Source organism: Pteropus alecto, unplaced genomic scaffold (genome assembly GCF_000325575.1).
Source record: "Pteropus alecto unplaced genomic scaffold, ASM32557v1 scaffold76, whole genome shotgun sequence".
Classification (NCBI taxonomy): Eukaryota; Metazoa; Chordata; class Mammalia; order Chiroptera; family Pteropodidae; genus Pteropus; species Pteropus alecto.
The window spans coordinates 7233756-7252838 of NW_006443138.1; the positions used below are offsets into that span (position 1 = coordinate 7233756).

The 19083-nt window shown below is 38.1% G+C and overlaps 1 protein-coding gene and 1 pseudogene across 2 annotated transcripts in view; one reads left to right on the forward strand and one right to left on the reverse strand.

Annotated features, from left to right (window-relative positions):
• The window catches only part of BEST3 (bestrophin 3), a 40011-nt gene that overhangs the window by 19063 nt on the left and 1865 nt on the right, over positions 1–19083 (reverse strand). Inside the window, exons 2-8 of one of the 2 annotated variants that reach the window (XM_006923731.1) lie at positions 18647–18812; positions 15327–15421; positions 14631–14864; positions 4510–4664; positions 3289–3366; positions 3034–3186; positions 186–266 (exon numbers count right to left, since the gene is read on the reverse strand). In XM_006923731.1, coding sequence (XP_006923793.1) covers positions 186–266; positions 3034–3186; positions 3289–3366; positions 4510–4664; positions 14631–14864; positions 15327–15421; positions 18647–18798 — 948 coding nt within the window. In that variant the 5' untranslated portion in view covers positions 18799–18812. Of the gene's footprint in view, positions 1–185; positions 267–3033; positions 3187–3288; positions 3367–4509; positions 4665–14630; positions 14865–15326; positions 15422–18646; positions 18813–19083 lie in introns of those variants that run through there. The other variant, XM_025041042.1, reaches the window with a different exon arrangement.
• LOC112472365 lies at positions 1310–1428 on the forward strand (annotated as a pseudogene).

Below are 19083 nucleotides of genomic sequence, written 5' to 3' on the forward strand. Positions count from 1 at the left end.
ACTGAAACTGAAATCTAGGATCCGTGAAGATCCAAAGAGACCTGAGACAACATGCTGAAGAGCCAAACCTCCCTTATTTTTGGCTAAAGCTCTGAAATTCAGGGTCCTGCATTCAGTGTCTGCTTAGATTTGCAACTTCACAAGTGATTATTTATGTTTATAAAGGAAGGAAAAGATCCTCCAACCTGCAAATTTCTGTCAATGCACCAGTTGGTTTCAAAATCATCATCATCTTCTCCAAAAGGGTTGATAAGCTGCTCAGCCACCTGCAGTGGAGAACGTAGAATAAGTCAGCCATGAAGCTTGCCACTTTCAAAATATGAAGTCTAGAGGAGAGTGGGTTGTTCTACAGACACAGATATTTATCAGCGAGTAGACCCTAAAGGACTTACAGTTATTTAGTAAGTTTTCCCACTGGGAAAAGTTTAGGTAGTTTTTTATCATGTATCCTCTAATAGTTGGTCAATATTAGATGTTCTTACCGTGTTCCTGAATTGAATAAGCTCTTGATGAGAGATTTACATGCCAAATATGACTCACTTATTATTCTCATTTTGAATAATTTTCTTTGATTTTAATTATCTGGAAGTGTGTGTGTATGTATGCATGTGTGTGTGTGTGTGTGTGTATGTGAGTGTGTGTTTTTATTGGGACTAGATGGTAAAAACTTACAAGTGTAGAAAATAAAGGCACCATTGATTAGTTGAGTTTCTAGATTCTGAAACAATTTGGTAGAAAAACCTACCTACTTATTTTTTAGGATTTGAGTCTAATCACTTAGAGCAGTTGTTCTCAACCTTGGCTAAATATAAAAATCTCCTGTGGAGCTTAAAAAAATGTGATGCCCAAACCCTTCCCTCAGAAATTCTGATTTAGTGGGTGTGAGGTTGAGACTAGGCATCAGTATCGGGTGAAGCTCCCAGGAGACTGTAATGCATGGCCTGGTTTGAGAACCATCATCTCCCTTATTCTAAGGGATAGGCCTGGGCAGAGGGCTCGAACAGCCAGCCTCACAGCAGTGTGCATGTTGAAGTCCTTTACTGCAAATTGCTAGGGACTATCTACTTTTTCTTGCCTGGAGTTTTCCTTAAATTACATGGGCCACTGGATGGGTTCTGAAAATATTTTTGTTATACCTGGAATTTCACTTTTATGAGATCGGTCCTGCACGTAGTCATAGAGTCCACATTTAACCACCAAAACACCTATGTCTCTGAATTAACTATCTCACAAAAATATGTTTTACTTTCTTGGAGACTCCATTTCTAGAAAATAACTAAATAATATACTGTTCAAAAGGTTAAGATGGGTCTACGGCCATGGTATCCTGAACAAGCCCGATCCCATCTGATCTCGAAAGCTAAGCAGAGTAGGGCCTGGTTAGTACTTGGATGGGAGACCACCTAGGAAGACCAGATGCTGTAGGCGTAAAAAATAAAAAAATAAAAAAAATAAAAAAATAAGGGATTGTAAACTGACAAGGTCCTTGCAATCTAATCTATAAGGTCAACCAAAGGTTGCCTCGCCTAAAAAAAAAGACAAGAAAAGGTTAAGATAGGTTTTCTGCACTTTGAAAAGTATTATAAATATTAGAATGGTCAAGATAAAACAGCTGTTTAGAAATTGAGATACAATCCACAGTGGGAAAACTCACTGCTCTTGGGGTTGCTTATCTCTTAATGGAGCAAAATTGTCATTTCATTTTTGCCTTTAAAATATTTTGTAAAGGAAAAGGAGAACATGTCAGAAGGCAGAAACTAACTGTTCCTTAGAGGTTGGCCGAACACCTCACTTGGACATGAAGCAAAGACTAAAAAGCTCAGCACTATTCAGCGGGGAAAGACAATAAAAGGCCAGAATGATTGAGCATTTGGGCCATTTTAGTGATTTTCTGTTTATAAAAATAGTCGACTTTTTTCTCTAATGGTAAATGAGAGCTGTTAGTCTCTCTTGCTCTTTCTCTGCCTTAAATGGGTAAAAATATTTAAGAACCACAAACATTTGAAAAGGATATGCCTCTACTCTTTGAAGTATAATTTGAAATGCCAATATAATTAATTTTTCCTGGTTAAGATTCAAACCAATGAAAGCCAAGGCATCTGCAGGGAAAATGCATCTGTAACCTGGAAGGCCTCAATGGTACGCTCCATCATGTGGCGGTTTAGAAGGTCAACATTTGGAAATTCTGTTTTATTAAAGTCATCTTCGAAGTGTCGTTAGATTTCAATTAACCTAATGTAGCCATTGTCTCTGTTTTTTTTCCATCACATACTGTACTTCTCTTTTTGGAAATTCACAAAAGAGGTGGAAGACCTCAGATATTTATTTACACATACATCTAGGGAGGGATGAGAGGAAAGGAGAGATGGTGGTGGCGGAACACATAAAATTCCACACTGATGATTGGACAAGTCGTCTTCACTTCTCACCTGTTTTTAATTTCCTGACAAACCAAATGTTGTCATTAGTCCTGGTGTTTCTGGTTTTGATTTCGATGAATTCTTTTCTGAGGCTCAGTGCTGGTTTTGAAAATGGGATGCACTTAATGTTGTGGGAAAGCTAGTGGGATTTCAGGGAATCACAGCTAACTGCTTCCAGAGTTGGGCAGAGCCATAATAACAATACAATATTAATGCTTAAGTCTGATCACACAAGACTTCTTATTTACTCTTATTCTGACTAGTTGCTTATTGTGGTATAAAATATCAATGCAGGTACAGTTATTACTTACATTATCGTAAACCTAATGGGAGCACACAAAAACTTAAAAAAATCAATAGCCATGAAAGAGTATTCTTGTAATCTCTTTGCATAAATGAACTGCTTCAGAATGCTGCAATACAGTACTCACCACATCCCTGACACTCGAATCCATGGTTGAAAAGTAATAAGATCTCTGAGCTATTAAATGTAAAATCTTCCTTTGACTCACTCAGGAATGATTTTCTAGACTCAGTAAAGGATCAGAATGCAGAGTTTGGAACATGACAGAGATTACAGAGTGCGTCTCATGATACTGAGACTGTTAGCTACCTTGAGCCATCCTGCATAGAAGAAGAACTGCAGGAGAGTAAAGATTGGAATGTAAAGATCTAAGTCATGCCCCGCGTAGCCTTCAGTGGGATCCAAGAACTGGCGTCCAATGAGGCACGCAAAGAAGAAGGTGTAGACAGCCAGAGTGACAACCTGGAAGAGAGAGAAATCCAAATGAGAGCCCAGTGCTGTTTGCCTAGGCAAGCACCAAAGCGGGCAAGTGGAAAGAAAAGTCACATGCACGGTGTTGGATACCTGGGTGTAAACCAGCGGGATCCCAACCCAGTCATAACCGAATAAGAGGCTGCACCAAGAGCGATACTGGTTCATTTCCTAAGCCGGAAACAGATAAAACACAATTGACTAAAATGATGGGTGTGGGAATAAATATTTATTAGGATTCAAAATATGAACATGTCTTTTATGATTATGTCTGAAAAAGATGAGACTAACTTTGTCAGGCTAGTAAATTGGTTGTGAAAGCTACCCCAAAAGGAAAATTCTGAAAATGGCATGTAATGATCAGCATTCAACAATGTACATTTGAATATATACTTAGTATTAATACAAAGCAGGACTTTTTGGAAGTATCTCCTACTCTACTAAATCCACAATTTCCAACATGACATTGGTCCAAAGTGGTGATGGGGAGGCAGTGGTTAATATTTTAAATAAATCATTTCTAGCCACTTTAGTAAATTATGTGGAGAGCAGATTACTATGTTCGTTTCTGTCTTTTGAAAACATGCTTACTATAGATCTTAGAAAAAAGAAATAAAATCCACTCCACTCCCTATGCTTATATTGACAGAAAATCTATGTTTCCTTGGAGCAGGAAGAACTGGGATCCATTGATTTTTTTTGCCCTCTATCGAACTGTAAGTTATTATCTGAGACTGGAAAGAAGAGTTCACATTCATTTGGGAGCTATTTTTAAATCATTCACTCCTTTTAGTCTAATCCAGACAGGAGACTGTCATGGCACAAATCTATCTAGCCCTTACATTAATTTGTTTCTTAGATGAATTCAGGGTTATTTCACTGAATGAAAACATAGTTTTGTTTGCCGGAGCATCGTAAAAGCTTCCTTAACCTCAGGTTATTTCAATTTTGGGGGGGTTTATTTCTACTCCAGATTTTACTCTAAGATCCTGGAGCCAGGGATACAAACATGCTGCATGGGCGCCAGATTTTCAGAGCCCTTGGCAGGCATTGCTAATCAATCAGGAGACACTTTCTAACAGAGGGTATTACAAGCTTAATTCTGTTTAAAACAGAGCTTCCAAGTCAATCTGAGTCAGAGCCTGTGTGCCATCCATGTCCTGTGCGTTGAGCGTTCTGACACCAGCCCAGTCTTTCCGGTTCCTTCGGAACCAGAAGTGAACAAAGGGATTCACTTCAGTCTGACTTGTCACATCCGGGTGCCTCTTGGTCTCTGCATTAGCATCTTTCATTGACAGTTTATGATGTACTTACAGTCATCAATGATTGCAGATCAACACTGTCTCTGATTCTACCTTCATTCCGGGCTTTAGCTGCCAGATTTCCAAACCAGATGAATGGAACCCAATATTTCAGATGAGGAGATTTGAGGTGGTCAAATAATTTTCTTTCATCTGCTGTCATAAAACCTTTACACAAAGTAAAAATAGCTGGGTTATACAGACCTAGTTTAGCACTAATATGTTACCATAAATATTTCGGCGTCAACTGTGTGAGCATGTAATGGAGGAATATCAAAGAAATATAAAGTTTCCTGTCTCAAGTAGTCTACACTTGTATGAGAGATAGGGAATGTATATGCGCAAGCACACACATGCTTGTGGTGCGTGAACTCACAAGCTACACATCAATATATGAGGCAATGCATGTCGGCAATCCCTAACAGAGATGGCCGGTAGGAAGTAAGGCAACTAGATTAAATGTGGACTAGAACATCTGGGGAAGGTTTCTTCCATAGGTTTTGATTTAGTCATCTAAAATTAAGAGCAAGAATATTTAGAATGGTTAGGATTCGTGAATCACATGACTTTTCTCCCAACCACTCCCTTCAGATTGCTCATTAACCAGGTCCTCTTCAGTGAAGCCTTCCTGGATTTCTTCCTTCTCCCTCCCTGGGATTTCTCTCCTTTAAAGTTCCCGCCATGAGCTCTCTTTTGCCTTATCTTAGTGTGTTATGCATAAACGTGTCCCCCACTAAACCCCCTTGGAAGGGCAAAGAACGTTGGTTAATAAAATCAAATAGGTTTCAAGTGTACAATTCAATAAAACGTCATATTGCACTGTTAACCATCCAAGTTAAATTTCCTTCTGTCACCAGACCTTTCTTTTTTTAAAAAAATTTCATAAAGTAATTCAAATGGTACAAAAATCCAAAAGGACCAGAAGAATATTAATGAGGAAAGTGCGAGACATTTTCCCAGCCTCACGGTTTCCCTCTCTGAAAGAAATCACTGCAACCAGTTTATTGTGTATCTTTCCAGAGAAATACCATGAATTGCATATAGGCCTAATTTTTAAAAATGCAAATGGTTTTTATACTACATACATATGTAGAATTGGCTTCTATTTTCAGTTATATCTTGGAGATCTTTTCAGTTAATATATATAGAGAGAAGCATCATTCTTTTTAATGGTTGCATTCTAGTTAGTTGTATACAGTATTTTATTTAACTAGTCCTCCTTTGAATAAACGTTTCAGTTGTTCTAAAATTTTTGCTATTAAACATAATAATGTAATGACTATCCTCGTATATTTACCCCTTTGACTTTTTTATTTTAAGTGGACTTTTAAATGTTCATTATGATTTAGTACAAATAATATATTTTGAATTAAAGTTTATTTCTAAAACTGATTTTTAATTAGATGTTAATTTTGAGTTACTTTTGTCTCAGAAATATTTATGGAATTCTGATAAAACATTCAGATGAAAAGCAACTTTTGCCCTAATATAACACTTAATATTCTTAAGCATCTTAATCAGTTTATAAATTTGGTTATCCTGCTTCATTCAAGTAATCCTTTCTCCTTACCATGCAGACTGAGTTTTATTTAAGGGTTTTTGCTATAACAGAAAAGAAGTCTAAGGAGAAGTGAGACATGTCCATTTTGAGAGTCATGGATTCATAAAGCTTTGGAGTTACATTGAGTTTTGATAGGATCTAGGCCAGTGTGTTTGAGAAGGTCTATGGAGCATGGGTTTAGAATCACATATGACACCTATTATACTTGGAGGGGACTGGGCCCCACTCTCATCTACCAAATTACACCCTCCGATTGGAAGGGCAGAACTTCTCGACCCAAGTCTCGTTTGGGTACTTTTAGAAAATATCAATGCCTTGGCCTTATCCCCAGAGACTCTGATTCAACTAGTCTAGAGTGAGGCCCAGGCATCAACATTCCTTTCAGTCTTCCCAGGTGATTTAATGGAACTGGGTTCAGGAAGTTATTTGCATGTTTACCAAGTTCTGCAGGAAATTCTGACACACAGCAATGTTTGAAAATCACTGCCTATGAGTGAAGATTCTGTTTATTCATATTTGAAATAAACAGAGTAACAAGTACAAAGCCAATATTTACCAAGAGGAAGCTATTTAGATAATAGTCAGGTTATTCACATTAGCTTAGCAGGGTTGTGCCTATGCCTGGGGAACTGGAGCCTGATAATTCTCTTCTCGTTTCTCAGTGCATCTTGAAGTTGTTGCATGATCCAGATAATGACTTTTTTTTTTTTTTTAAGACTTGCAGAGCATGATTAATTCTTATTACAAGAAGTTAATAAACTTGACCTGTCTTGGCTTTATGCTTAAATACTTGTTGCAGCTCATCATCTTTTCCCTGGAAAGCTTGTCTTAGACATTTCATATCAATTATCTAATAGTTATATTCTTGGGATTTATAGTGCAATTTTAAAAAATGACTGCATTTATATACTGGCTGCAGTCTTTGTCATTTGACCACAGAATAACTTTACCTCTGGTTATTTTTTATTCAGGAGCATGGATCGAATTGTGCTGGCAAGTCCTTTCTTAGGTGAAAGCAAATATGCAGAGTGAGGGTTTATTTAGTGCAAACGCCAAAGGTAGAGTTGGGTCCTCCGCTCCATGTAGTGCACCCTCCAATTGGAAGGGAACATGCAGAGCAAGGAAAGCTGGTGATTTTTACTTTTCAGCCCAAATTTATTAAAAACTTAGCTAGGTGTTGTGAAAAATGAATGATGAACTAGACATTAAAGTGTCCTCCAAAAGTGTACAGGCAGAATGGTTTTGTTATTCCCCACAGGGTCACACATCTTATCCCAAAGTAATGTCATCTTTGGAAATTGAGTTTTTGGTCACTTGAAAGAAAATCTCTAGATTGTTGGTCAAATCGATTCAAGGAGCATTTGTTATGAAATGAAATGTTATCCTCAGCAGCACTTCAAGCTATTTTAACCAGAGACCAATTCCCTTTTTCAGAATGCGGTCATTATCCTCATCTCTCAGGCAATGTTAACCACAGGTATTGATTTGCTACAGTTTGGCAGCACTACCAGTCGGCTGGTCCTCACACTACTCTCTCTCCTTCACATGTCTGTCTTCATGCCACGCTCCCTCAGGCCCTATCCATACCCTTGCCATTGCTGTTTTATCTTGCCATTGCATCTGCCTAGAGTTTCTCTGGCTATATCTTTTCCTTCTGGCCTCCTGGCAGGTTCAGCTCTGCTGAGCAATTTGCCTACTGCTTATCCCAAAGAATCCTCCTTAATATTTCAAATCAAAGTAAATTACATATATAAATATATATATATGTATATGCATATATATGCATATATATATTTGTATTTACTTGCAACCTGAATTGTGGTTTGTTGGAGTAGTATCTTCTACTTAAAGGCTACATTTTATTGCCCACAAGCCAAAGAACCAATTAAGTCCTTCGGTAAACAATATTTCAGTCATCACAGATTTCATCTGCTGCACATCTATTTTTCCTCTGTTGAAGCCGAGGCAGATATCTTTTGCTTTTAAGGCAGAGTGTGCAAATGAGGCTTTATTAGCAGAAGTAAAAGCTCTGCATCTCAAAACTTGAAGGCAGAATGGGTTTGTTGCCAGTTCTTTCTGAAAGAGAAAGTTGTGCATTCAGCATCTGAGCCCTTCTCAGAGAGATGACTTTTTCAGGAAGATTATAACAAGCCTGGCTCATTTTCATCTCTGTGTTTTCAAAATAGATGGAACGAAGGCACCAGATTCAACTATAGCTGTCCTTGAAATCTGATGGTAAAGGTTTAGAAATTGCAACTGGAAAAACCAAGAGGAGGCAAAATGAGATTGAGAGAGAATTGGAATCACATTGTGAAGGCATTGTGTAGGGCTGTATGTCAGATATTGTTTACTATGAACCAAGGAAGATATGTGTGGTTTACAAAGCAGTTATTGGCTCTTTTACATAATGTGCTTTTTGATCTTTTCTGTTCCTTTCCATCCCATTCCATTCCATTAAAAATGCTGGTTGCAAGCCAATAAAAACGATTTAAGGACCCAGTAGTAAGTTACAACCCATAGTTTGAAAAGCTTGAAATAGGAAATGGTTGACCGAAATCAGTTTCTGAGTTAGCAATGCTGAACAGAGGCAGGGAAACTGCCCTGTTTTCCTGTGAGCAAAACATCTCTAGTCAGCCATACCCCGCCCCATTTACCAGAAGGTAGTTTACTGCCTTCTTTCTACACATTATGCGCAGAAAATGTAATACGAAAAATCAGTGCTCTTAACTCCTCACCTGCCCAGAATTTCATTCGGCCTTAGTAAATAGATCCGAGGTGATCGGCAGGTAAAGTTGGAGGAGTTAATGGATGTGCCCTAATGTAGTGGTTCCTAAACTTTACTGCATATATTAGAATGATCAGGGGAGCTTTGAAAACCACTGATGTACCCTATTCCTATTGGATCCTAATATCTGGGAATGGGGGCCAGGCATCCGTATTTTCAAAACAACCCTAGTGATTCCAACTTGTAACAAAGTTTGGGAACAACTACCTTTGTATAGAATCACATAGCAAGCTGGCCATTTCAGCATTTTTTTTTTTTTTTGGCCTGAATCAAACATCCTGCAGCACTTCTGGAGAGCTTGTTTAAAATGTGGATTCCTAGGCCCTATGACACAGAGATTCTGATTCTGTAGGTTGCCTGGGCATCTATAATTGAAATAAGTACCTTGATAATTCAATGAATGTGGTCTACAATCATACTTTGAGAAACATTGAGTAGGTAGCCTTGATTGAACTCCTAAACAGAACTGGGGAACCTTCAAACACTGACCAGCTGAGACTGTCCAGACATGGCATTCGTGCCAGGAGGGCTGGTTTTATGGTGCACTTCCTCTCTTAAGTAATGCAAGTGCACATAGGTGAGTCAAGTTTCACTCACAGGATGACATTCTGTCTGTCCTGAGTTCATCATGTGAGACTATTGGGTAACTGACTCAGCCTGTAGAAGTTCAGCCAACAGAGGAAAAACTGGCACAGCTGTGAATACCACTGTTCCCTTGATCACCTCTCCTGTAACACAGAGCAGTGGGGGATTTCAGAGACCACGTTGCCATGGAGTGCATAGGCAGTGATTTTCAAACAGAAAGTCAATATACAAAATCCATTTGATTTTACAGAAAAACCTTGAACAGGAGACCACAGAACAGAAAGTCAATATACAAAATCCATTTGATTTTACTTGAATTGTGGTTTGATGGAGTAGGACGGAAGAAGATCACAGATTAAATGATCTAAATATGCCAGAAACTCGAATGAGACTAGCCTTCTAGCCAGTTATTATAAAGTTAGAATTTTTATCTTGATAGTCACTTGACAATTGAATGCTTGCTTAGTTGTTTTAATGTCTGTTAACTATAAACATTGATAAAATTTCTATGGGTTCTCATCGAGCTCTCTCTAGTCATGGAAGAAGCTCAAGGGACTTCATGTCAAGATTCCAGGACTTTGAGAAAACTAAAGGGCGTCCTTTCCTCAAACTTTGTTCTCTTCTAACCACTCTTATGGGCTATGAATCACAGAAGGAAAACATTTTAGAGAACTAGAAATGCAATATAGAGATACGAAATTTAGCTGTAAAGATGCTATGTTTGTCTCTGAAAACAATTCATGTAAGAAAAGGCTTGTCATAATTTTTACTGACTATTGAGGACAGAGACTACATTCGTTCTCCCTTATAGCCGTACTCCAGTGCTCAGTGCAGTGCCTGGCATCCAGTATACACGCAATATATCTTTGTTGGATGAGCAAATACATGATAAATTCAGCAACAGCTTTAGGAATTTTTTAGAAGAATGTATATAATTGTCTATCTTTGTGTCCTGATGAGTAATTTCAAAGAGAAATATTTTCCTCTCCTGACCACTGTGAAACACTAGATAGAATGTTTATGACAATTCCATACCATACCATAATGTCACCACCCAATTAAGGCCGTCATTTGAATCAGCAGAGATCTAGAATTGTGTACTCAATTTGACTTGGATGAGCGGCATCTTTTAGGGCAGGTGATTGGAATGATCAGACTTTCCAGGACAGGTTCGTAGCTAACGGGCAAAATGACAGAGACTATATTGCTACTCCACTGGTTCGATAAGAGACCAGTTCCAGGAATTTTCAGCATAATAGACATTATTTAGCATTCATTCGTTATATTGCTATTTTCATGTGAGCAAAAATAAAATTACTTATTTTTAAATTGAGAAATTTAACCTGTAATATCAAAGCATATGTATTTCCTCAGTAGTAAGCATTTTGCTCTTTTTAATTTTACAGAATAATATAACATGACTGTCCAACTTCAAAGCAAAGAAAGTTCAAGGATCGCCAGATGAGTGAGCTAGCTCATCAGGCCCCAGTCAAGTGATTGTCAGATGCTTCAGAAGGAAGGGCATCTCTCTGCCTTCCCACTCATTTTCTTCTCGCCAGCCCTGAATCTTTGTGGCAGGGAACCTCCCTGAAGCAAGGAGAAGAGGCTGGAGAGAAGCCCTGGTTACTTTAGAGCCCATTGTTTCTCAGAGTATGATCCAGGACCCACCGCCTCAAAGTCTCCAGAAACATCTTAAATACACTCATTCCTGGACCTCACCCCAGATCTACTCAATCAGAATCTCTGGGGCCATATTTTGGGATCTGAATTTTTAGCAACATTGATTTTTAACAATATCTAGTGCACACTGGAGTTTCAGAATATGTGCTTTTCCAGGCAGGTGATATTATGTGGGGAAGTCATCTGACAAGAGGTTTTATTGCGCCCTCAGCATTGCATCTTACCTTTGTCCCCACCCCTTTATGGCCACTGCATTTTACTTCCTGCCCTCTCTGCCCTCAGACAGTGCAGGTGCCCTGGCTCTGGGCTAAGGGGATCTGCCAAACATTTTCCGCCATCCCTGAACCTCCTGTTCTTCCCAAAAATGCTGGCACAAGCAAAGGACAGTCAGAGTGGTGGAGGCATGTGCCCAGTTGGGAGAGCTTGGAAACTGACCCCACGTGCATACTAAATCAGCACTCTCTGCTGGGGAAAGGAGCAGAAAGTCAGGTGAGTCAGTGTTGTCTGTGCACAGAGAGGGGCCCACTCACATGACTGGCTGTGGGGCAGCCAGATAGGGGGGACCTCACCTCTGAAGCTTCTCCCTCAGCCTCGAGGGCCATGGCTCAGAACCTTTGCCCCACCACTAACACATAAACCTAATGCTCCTGGGGGCACAAGCCATTCCATACCCCTTTTTCTGCTGTTTCAAGAAAACACTTAGGACTGAAGGAGAGCAGTAGGGACCTTTTTATTGCGATCATCAGCGATGGCACCAGAGGGCGCCTGCAAAGGCTTTAGCTTCCTCCTATCTTCTCCAGTTCTCTTCCTCCTTCAGCCCCTCCACACAAACCAACAAAAGAATGGAATTCAGAATACTTGTTATATTCAATCAGGTCTAATTCAAATCCCCTAGAGAGTAGTCTCTGACCAGACTGCCGCCTTAAGACTCTTTATAATGCTGGAGTCTCCAGCATAGGCAAACCCTTGCATTCACTCTCTTAATCATTGCTACTTTGTTAATAGTAATGAATGACTTGGTGGTTGCTAAAGGCTCTTACCTCAGGGGTGAGAAAAAGGGTTCGAAAATATAAGCACCCTAGAGAAGACTCAGTACTTCTCAAACTTTGGTTTATAAAGAAGCATATCATAGGAGCATGTTTAAATGCAGGTTTCCTAGGCCTTACATCCAATGGTTCTTATTCAGTAGGTCTGGGGTTGGGCCCAGGAATATGTATTTTAAATAAACAACTCAAGTTATTCAAGATGCAAAGGGCCTGTGGGTCTTCAGATCACACCTTGAGACACTCTCGTTTAAATGCATTTCAAGGAGGGAATGACTGATTACCAGATTCCCTTGGAATGGTTGGGGGTTTTGGTGGTTGGGGAGAGAAAGTATTTCAAATGCCTTGGAAAACAAAAGAGGGTGGACACAAGCACATGACAGGTATTTGTACAAGTTTGACAAGGAGTAAGTTTTGCTATTATGAACATTATACCTAAAGGAAATAAAACATGTCATTCTCCTATTCACCTCACCTTCTCTACTTGCCCCTCAGACCTGAGCACAACTCAGCCCTCTTCAGCTCAGGTCTGACCAGAGGTCCCAAAGGCCTCTCCAACTCCAGCCATCCTGGCTTCCTCCTTATTTGCTTTTAATATAAAGGTGACGCTAAGAGGTTGAGATTTGCTTTGAGAATTGGACCTGGTGTCTGGTTCTTGGAATGTACTTTCTTCATTCCAAGGATGCATCAGGACTAGAGAAATATCATCTTTATTCATCCAAGTAAACTTTAGCTCTCACTCATCAATTTGGAATGGGTAAAACCTTTCTTATTTATTTTTAAGTCTTCAGAAGTAGTAATTCTTATTGCATTTGATCCTATAGATATTAAGGTAAAAAAAAATTAAGTTATCAAGCAGCATTTTCAACTTGGTTATTATGAAGCAGTATTCAACTTTTAAATTTGGAGGAGGCACGGCAGTTAATTTTTTTGTTTGTTTGTTTCTACTGGTTTCACATCAGAATACATACACCTGTGCATTTACCAGGCCATTAGTAATGTCCACCTGAATCTTTAACCAACTCACTGCAACCCAGTACTTTCTCATATCTGTACCCCTAACAACATCCACTACAATCCTCCTTCTTTATTTCCACTTTGACTTTCCCAACCTCCTGGTCATTTAGATCAAGAAGATCTGGCATGTCATTTCAAATGAGTCTTCTAAAGTGACCAAAGAGCATCTTATGGGGTAGTACTAAATGATTTCATTATTAAGACCAAGGACCCATGTAGCATTTACCATGTGCCAGGTATTCCTCTAAACACGTTGCAAATGTTAGTTTATTTAACCCTCACAACAAACTGATGAGGTATATGAATAAGTGGCATTATAAATTACTATAAACTTATTTTATGGATGAGGAAACTGAAGCATAGAAAGGTCAGGTAACTCATACAAGGTCATATAGCCAGTAAGTGGTAGAGTGAAGATTCGAACTCTTACATTGTGTTCTTAGTCACTATGTATATCGCCTATCGAAGAAGGCAAAACCAAACCAAACAAGGGCCAAAATATAACCCCTCCAAAAACAAACAAAAGATCTTATTCTTTTAAAAAGTCTGTTTTTAAGGACATTTCAGAGAAAGAGACTATATACAGCAAACTAATTTGAGACAGTACTCAATATAAAGGCAGAACATATCATGATCTTTGCATCTTCTATACATCCATTAATCCATTCCAACATATGAATAGTCTATTAACGACAACCTAGCACACACACCAACATTTATTCAGCACATGCTGAGAATTATCTCGTTTAATCCTAATCCCATTGAAGGCTAGTTTAACAGCTTCTTTGCTAAATTTAACACACCAAAGAGAACCATCCTTCCAGCATGATTTGTACTCAGTACAGTATGTCTAGGAGCCCAGTAGCATAACTGCATCTACTTTGAGGAATAGGAGAGACAACAGACCCACACTGCCACCCCTCAGGATCTGCCTCAATGAAACCCACATCCTGGTTCCTACCAGAATCTACTTGTGTAGGAAAGGATTACCTTAGGATTTTGGAGCCTGAATTTTAATGTGTGCTGTGTGATCCAGAGCAGGTCATAATTTCTCTGAATCTGTTTCCAACTTCTTTCTTTCTTTCTTTTTTTTGAAGTCCAAATGAAATAATATTAATGAAAGTGGATAAACTGCAAAGTGCTAGAAATGTAATATCACAGATGGTTTTAAATAAATATGGTTAATTATTATTATATTTCCCTAAAGGTCATGTGACTATCTGCAAACTAATTAGAAGTTGACTGTCTGCTTCTCCTCCTCCTCCAACCCCCAAGTAAACTTCTTGAGGGCGGGAACCATGTCTTGTTTATTTTTGCCTCTTTGGACTGTTTCTGGCACATAGTAGGTAATCAATAAATGTTTCTTGGATGAATAAAGAAATAAAAAAGAACTTCCAAAGGAATTTTGAAGATTCCCATCTAGGTCGAGAGGAGGCCATGGAAGGAAAAGCCAGTCACAATACCTGCTTCAACCACATGGTCCATCGTTGGAAATCTTTTGTACACAGCCGTGCTCACCGAGCGGAAGATGAGCAGGGACGTGAGATTGACATAGCGCATCAGCGTCCTTCTGAGCAGGCGCCCATGCTCGTCGCTTCCGTGAACGCTGCTGGATATGAGAAACATCAGTCTGTCCGGCCAGGGCAGGTTCACGAACTGGTTCCACCATCGGTTCACCACCAGAGTAACATAAAACCCTGTAGAAGAACCGGAAACTATAAAGCAATTTCTTACAGCAGACACATGGTTGATGCTGATGCTTTTAGCAGAATTTTAGCCTTTTATAGGGACTGGGATGTAAAAATATGTTGTCATTCATATCTTATGATTTTGCCGTCCAGAAAAAAACGTAATTTGTGCCTGGCAATGCCGTAGCACCCCGTAAGTGGGTATTAGAAGTCAAATATTGATAGCAAAATTGGAGAGTTAGTCAAGAGAAAGCTTCGTTGTCCAATAGCAGATTATTACCTCAAACTTGTTTGGTGTTAATTTAGCGAAAGCAGCCCTGAAGGCAAACCTTATGGTTGATTCTGCTTCTATTGCAAGCGGTGGCTTCTCAGGCATGCCTCTCAGCTTGGAAACACTCCCATGCAGAGTCATCGGTGTCATCCTAACGGAGACAGCTGTGTGGCTGCATTCTGCGTGTGACCTATACTTACCAAGCACAAAGGTTACTGGAATTTGTTCAGCATATCTGTCACAGTAAATTGATAATTTTTCAAAGTAACGTTTTTGGGCTCCTGTAAGTAACAATCTGGAGCAAAAATAAAATGCACAGCCCTTTATGATATTATACTTCTGCACCTGCTCTGCAAGTGACATTCAGTGCAAACAATTAAGCACAAATCATCTTAATTTTTTTTTTTAAGGAGCGATAACTTTTTCTTTTCTACCTAAGCTAATGTATCTCAAAAGCTTTTTAATTGCTATTTCAAGTACTAATATTTTTAGTACCTAAATGTTATTGGTCATTAGTGAGATTTATTAACCATTTTATTTTTAGATACATTATATTAAACTTCATATGGTTAATGCATTGAATTTGGAGCATGATACCTTATAAAAGAGTTCGTTTTTCAATTATTCGTCAGTTGTACTAAAAAAAAAAAAGAGCGTCTTGATTAAGTGGATTACAGTTATTAACTTATTATTAATAATAGCCCTGAATTTGACATCTCGATCTTACTTTCTCCTAAATATGCTACTTATCACATTTTTGATTTTCTGTGTTGTACTTCAAGGGATACTATAACTTTTTTTTTAAAGCCTGCATTTATTTAAAATAGAAAATAACATCTAACAATTAGAAATGAACATTTTTATTAGTATATTTGGTGGGTTTATATTAATATGATACAAATATCAAAATTTATATTATAGACCTGACCCAAATCCATTTCATAGTATTGTTAAACATAAAATCATTTAATGGAACGATTATTAATATTTATGTTGTAGGGAGGGGATTCAGAGTCAGAAGAAATGTCTCAAGGCAGGTTAATAATAATGGCTAAAATCCAGAAAGAGAAGTAATAGAGATGAATTTGCATCAATGAATGAGTACAGCTGTTCCAAAAGAGAAGGAGTCCCTTGGAAAGATCCATGTTAATGTGTTTCAAGGGACTATTTGGGTCGATAGAACTTTGATAAAGGAAGCAGAGGGATAATGACGTAACAGTGAGCCACTGATCAGACTGCAGATAAAGAACTGGGAGCTGGTACTGACAAAGGGGGTGTAGGGTGCAGAGCGGGCTTGGATTTCCTACCTCTGCTTGGAGGAGGTGTCAGACATTCTGCAGTCAGAAAAAGCTGACAAGAGAGGCCTCAGCTGGCTGCACGGGCCTATCAAGGTCATGCTGATGACAAGTTACAGCCAGAATGGTTTCTGGTACTCAAATAGAAATGGTCAAAGAGGATTTAATTGTAGAAAGCACAGACCATAGGATCAGATAAAGTCAGCTTTGAATCCTAGGTCTGCCACTTACAGATTTGGATTTGAATATATTTTAAAATCTCTCTGAGCCTCAGTTTTCTCATTGTAAATGGGGATAATAATACCTATGTATCAAAGATGTTATGAGAATTAAATAACATATTATATATAAAAAACATTATAACTTATGGTGTCATACTTAATAATAGAGTGATTGTTACTATTAAGTGGCCAAAGGAAAAAATATTTAGCTAATAGACACTTAGAAATTTTACTACCTGGAAAGTACTACAGCCAATTATTTTGTCAAATCCATATCAAAAAAAAAAAAAGAAGAGATATAATCAAATTAATGAATTCTAGTGCTATCTGATGATTTTTGCTAAGTATAACTATTTGCTTAAAAAACTTAGGGACATTAGTAGACATGAGAATTAAACTGTGTTTAAATTGTGCTATATGTATGTTTGACTTTCTTGACAAAGTCAACTTATAGTTCTTGGTGTATCTTTGGTCAAGATGTAAGGATCAAGCTTTTACAGTTGAACTTTAAAAAATGAAGAATGACTTGAACTAATGGTCATTGTTATAAATGTAAATACTTTTTGGTCTTTAGAAAAAATATATGTATATAATTTTGTGGGGTATAAATAAGATATTGGAGCAAAAGTTAAAGCCCCATGGAGCATTTCTGGCTACAGTACAACTGTTCTAAGGGCTATTCTATTCTAAGCAGCAGTAGCAGCAATAAATTCACATTAGTAAAAATAAACTAATGAGACAATTATCCTGAAATGTCACGTGTCTTCCATCATTTCACATTCTGAAGGATTAGGCAACACAAATAAATTGTCAAAATAATATCATATTTATAAGACATATCTGAAAAATTATTAGAGTTTTTAAAGAAAACATTCCCTTTGAAGATATTTTGCCAAAATGTATATCAATATATACATTTGTTTGGAACAGTAATTTTGGTATGTAGCAAAATAGCTCTTCCTATTCTACTTTTTATAATTATCAGTCAGCCAAATTGATATCCCCCTTCTTCAACTGGGGTCCTGTTGCCGCAAGGACGAACGGAGGTGAGAATGATGATATAAAATTTATTCATCTGTATGCAGAAGAAAAATAACAAACTGATGTACATAGAAAAGGTGGAAATACAGCCTCAAAAACCTTTAGCTTTTCTACTTTAAATTTTAATTTCCCCCAGAGAAGAAATGTGTGCAATTAATTTTAATATAAAAACACTCATAAAGCTTCCCTTTTATAATACTGATAACATTTGATTAAGACTATAACTTTTAGTCATAAGAATATTTCTTGGACATAACATTGCTCAAATTTTCTGTCAGTCTGACAGGCATAGTTTGTGATGTTATAAAGAATAAACATCTCCTTTTGTGACTATAACATGCCCCAAACTCAGAAGACATAAAGAAAATAAATCAGTTTTCAGGCCTTTTCTTTAGATGAAGTAAGGTTGGTAAGGTTGGTGGGAATTATCCTGGATAAGTTCTTGTCATTCCAGGCAAAAGGAAAGAAAGTTCCCATATCAGGTGTATATGCCTGATAGACTCCATCCACAAACATGTTAATTATGTAGGTAGTTGCTACAAGCTGTCAGATCACAAATTCAAACTATGAATGACATAGTTGAGAGGGGCATAAAGAATTATTCATCTGTGGACTTTGCCATTCAAAACGATCACGTAGTGAGGATATAAGTATAAATCTTCTATTTTATGCCTATAGCAACATTCTTGACACACGACTAATATCCCACATTGATCAATTGATATGGGGCTGGAACGGACACCACTTGAACATAACGGTTTAGAGTCTAGTTCACATCCTACAAATGGTTAAGTGTGGAGTAAAACACCCTGTCCCAGAGAGAAGAAGGCGACAGAGAGGACCATGCCAAAGAGGAGGTTACATAATGTGAAAGTTGGTGGCACCCGCAGGGCTCAGATTTTTGAGACTGTATTCTCACGTGATATTTGATGGTCACTGAAGGAGACATGCAAACGAAAGTACCTGTACACCAAACTTATTGCTGTGTAAAAAACAGCAAAAACAATAAATTCCCTGTACAGTAGTTTGTAGATGCTGCCTCTCCACTTGAGAAGTAACCTATGAAATCCAAAAAAAGTCGCATTGGCTACTTTACTGGAGTAAGTAACAGTCATCTTGGATAGTTTTTCTAGAAGAGCAAGAAGACAAAACACAAGTAAGAAGCAACATTTAAGACAGAGCATAAACTTGTATCTCAAAGAAAACCCAAGCCAGCCACCAGTCGGCCATTTCTCCCTCTTTTTTTGCCTTTCTCATTTGTACAATTTGAAATTTGGAGATCACCACCATCTTGGTGCTAAATCGTTTAGTAGAAAAAAGGACGAACGGCGTCTCTGGAAAGTAATATTAGAAATCGTAAGCTCGTCTTAATTTCTTTTTCTTTTTATTATTTATTTATT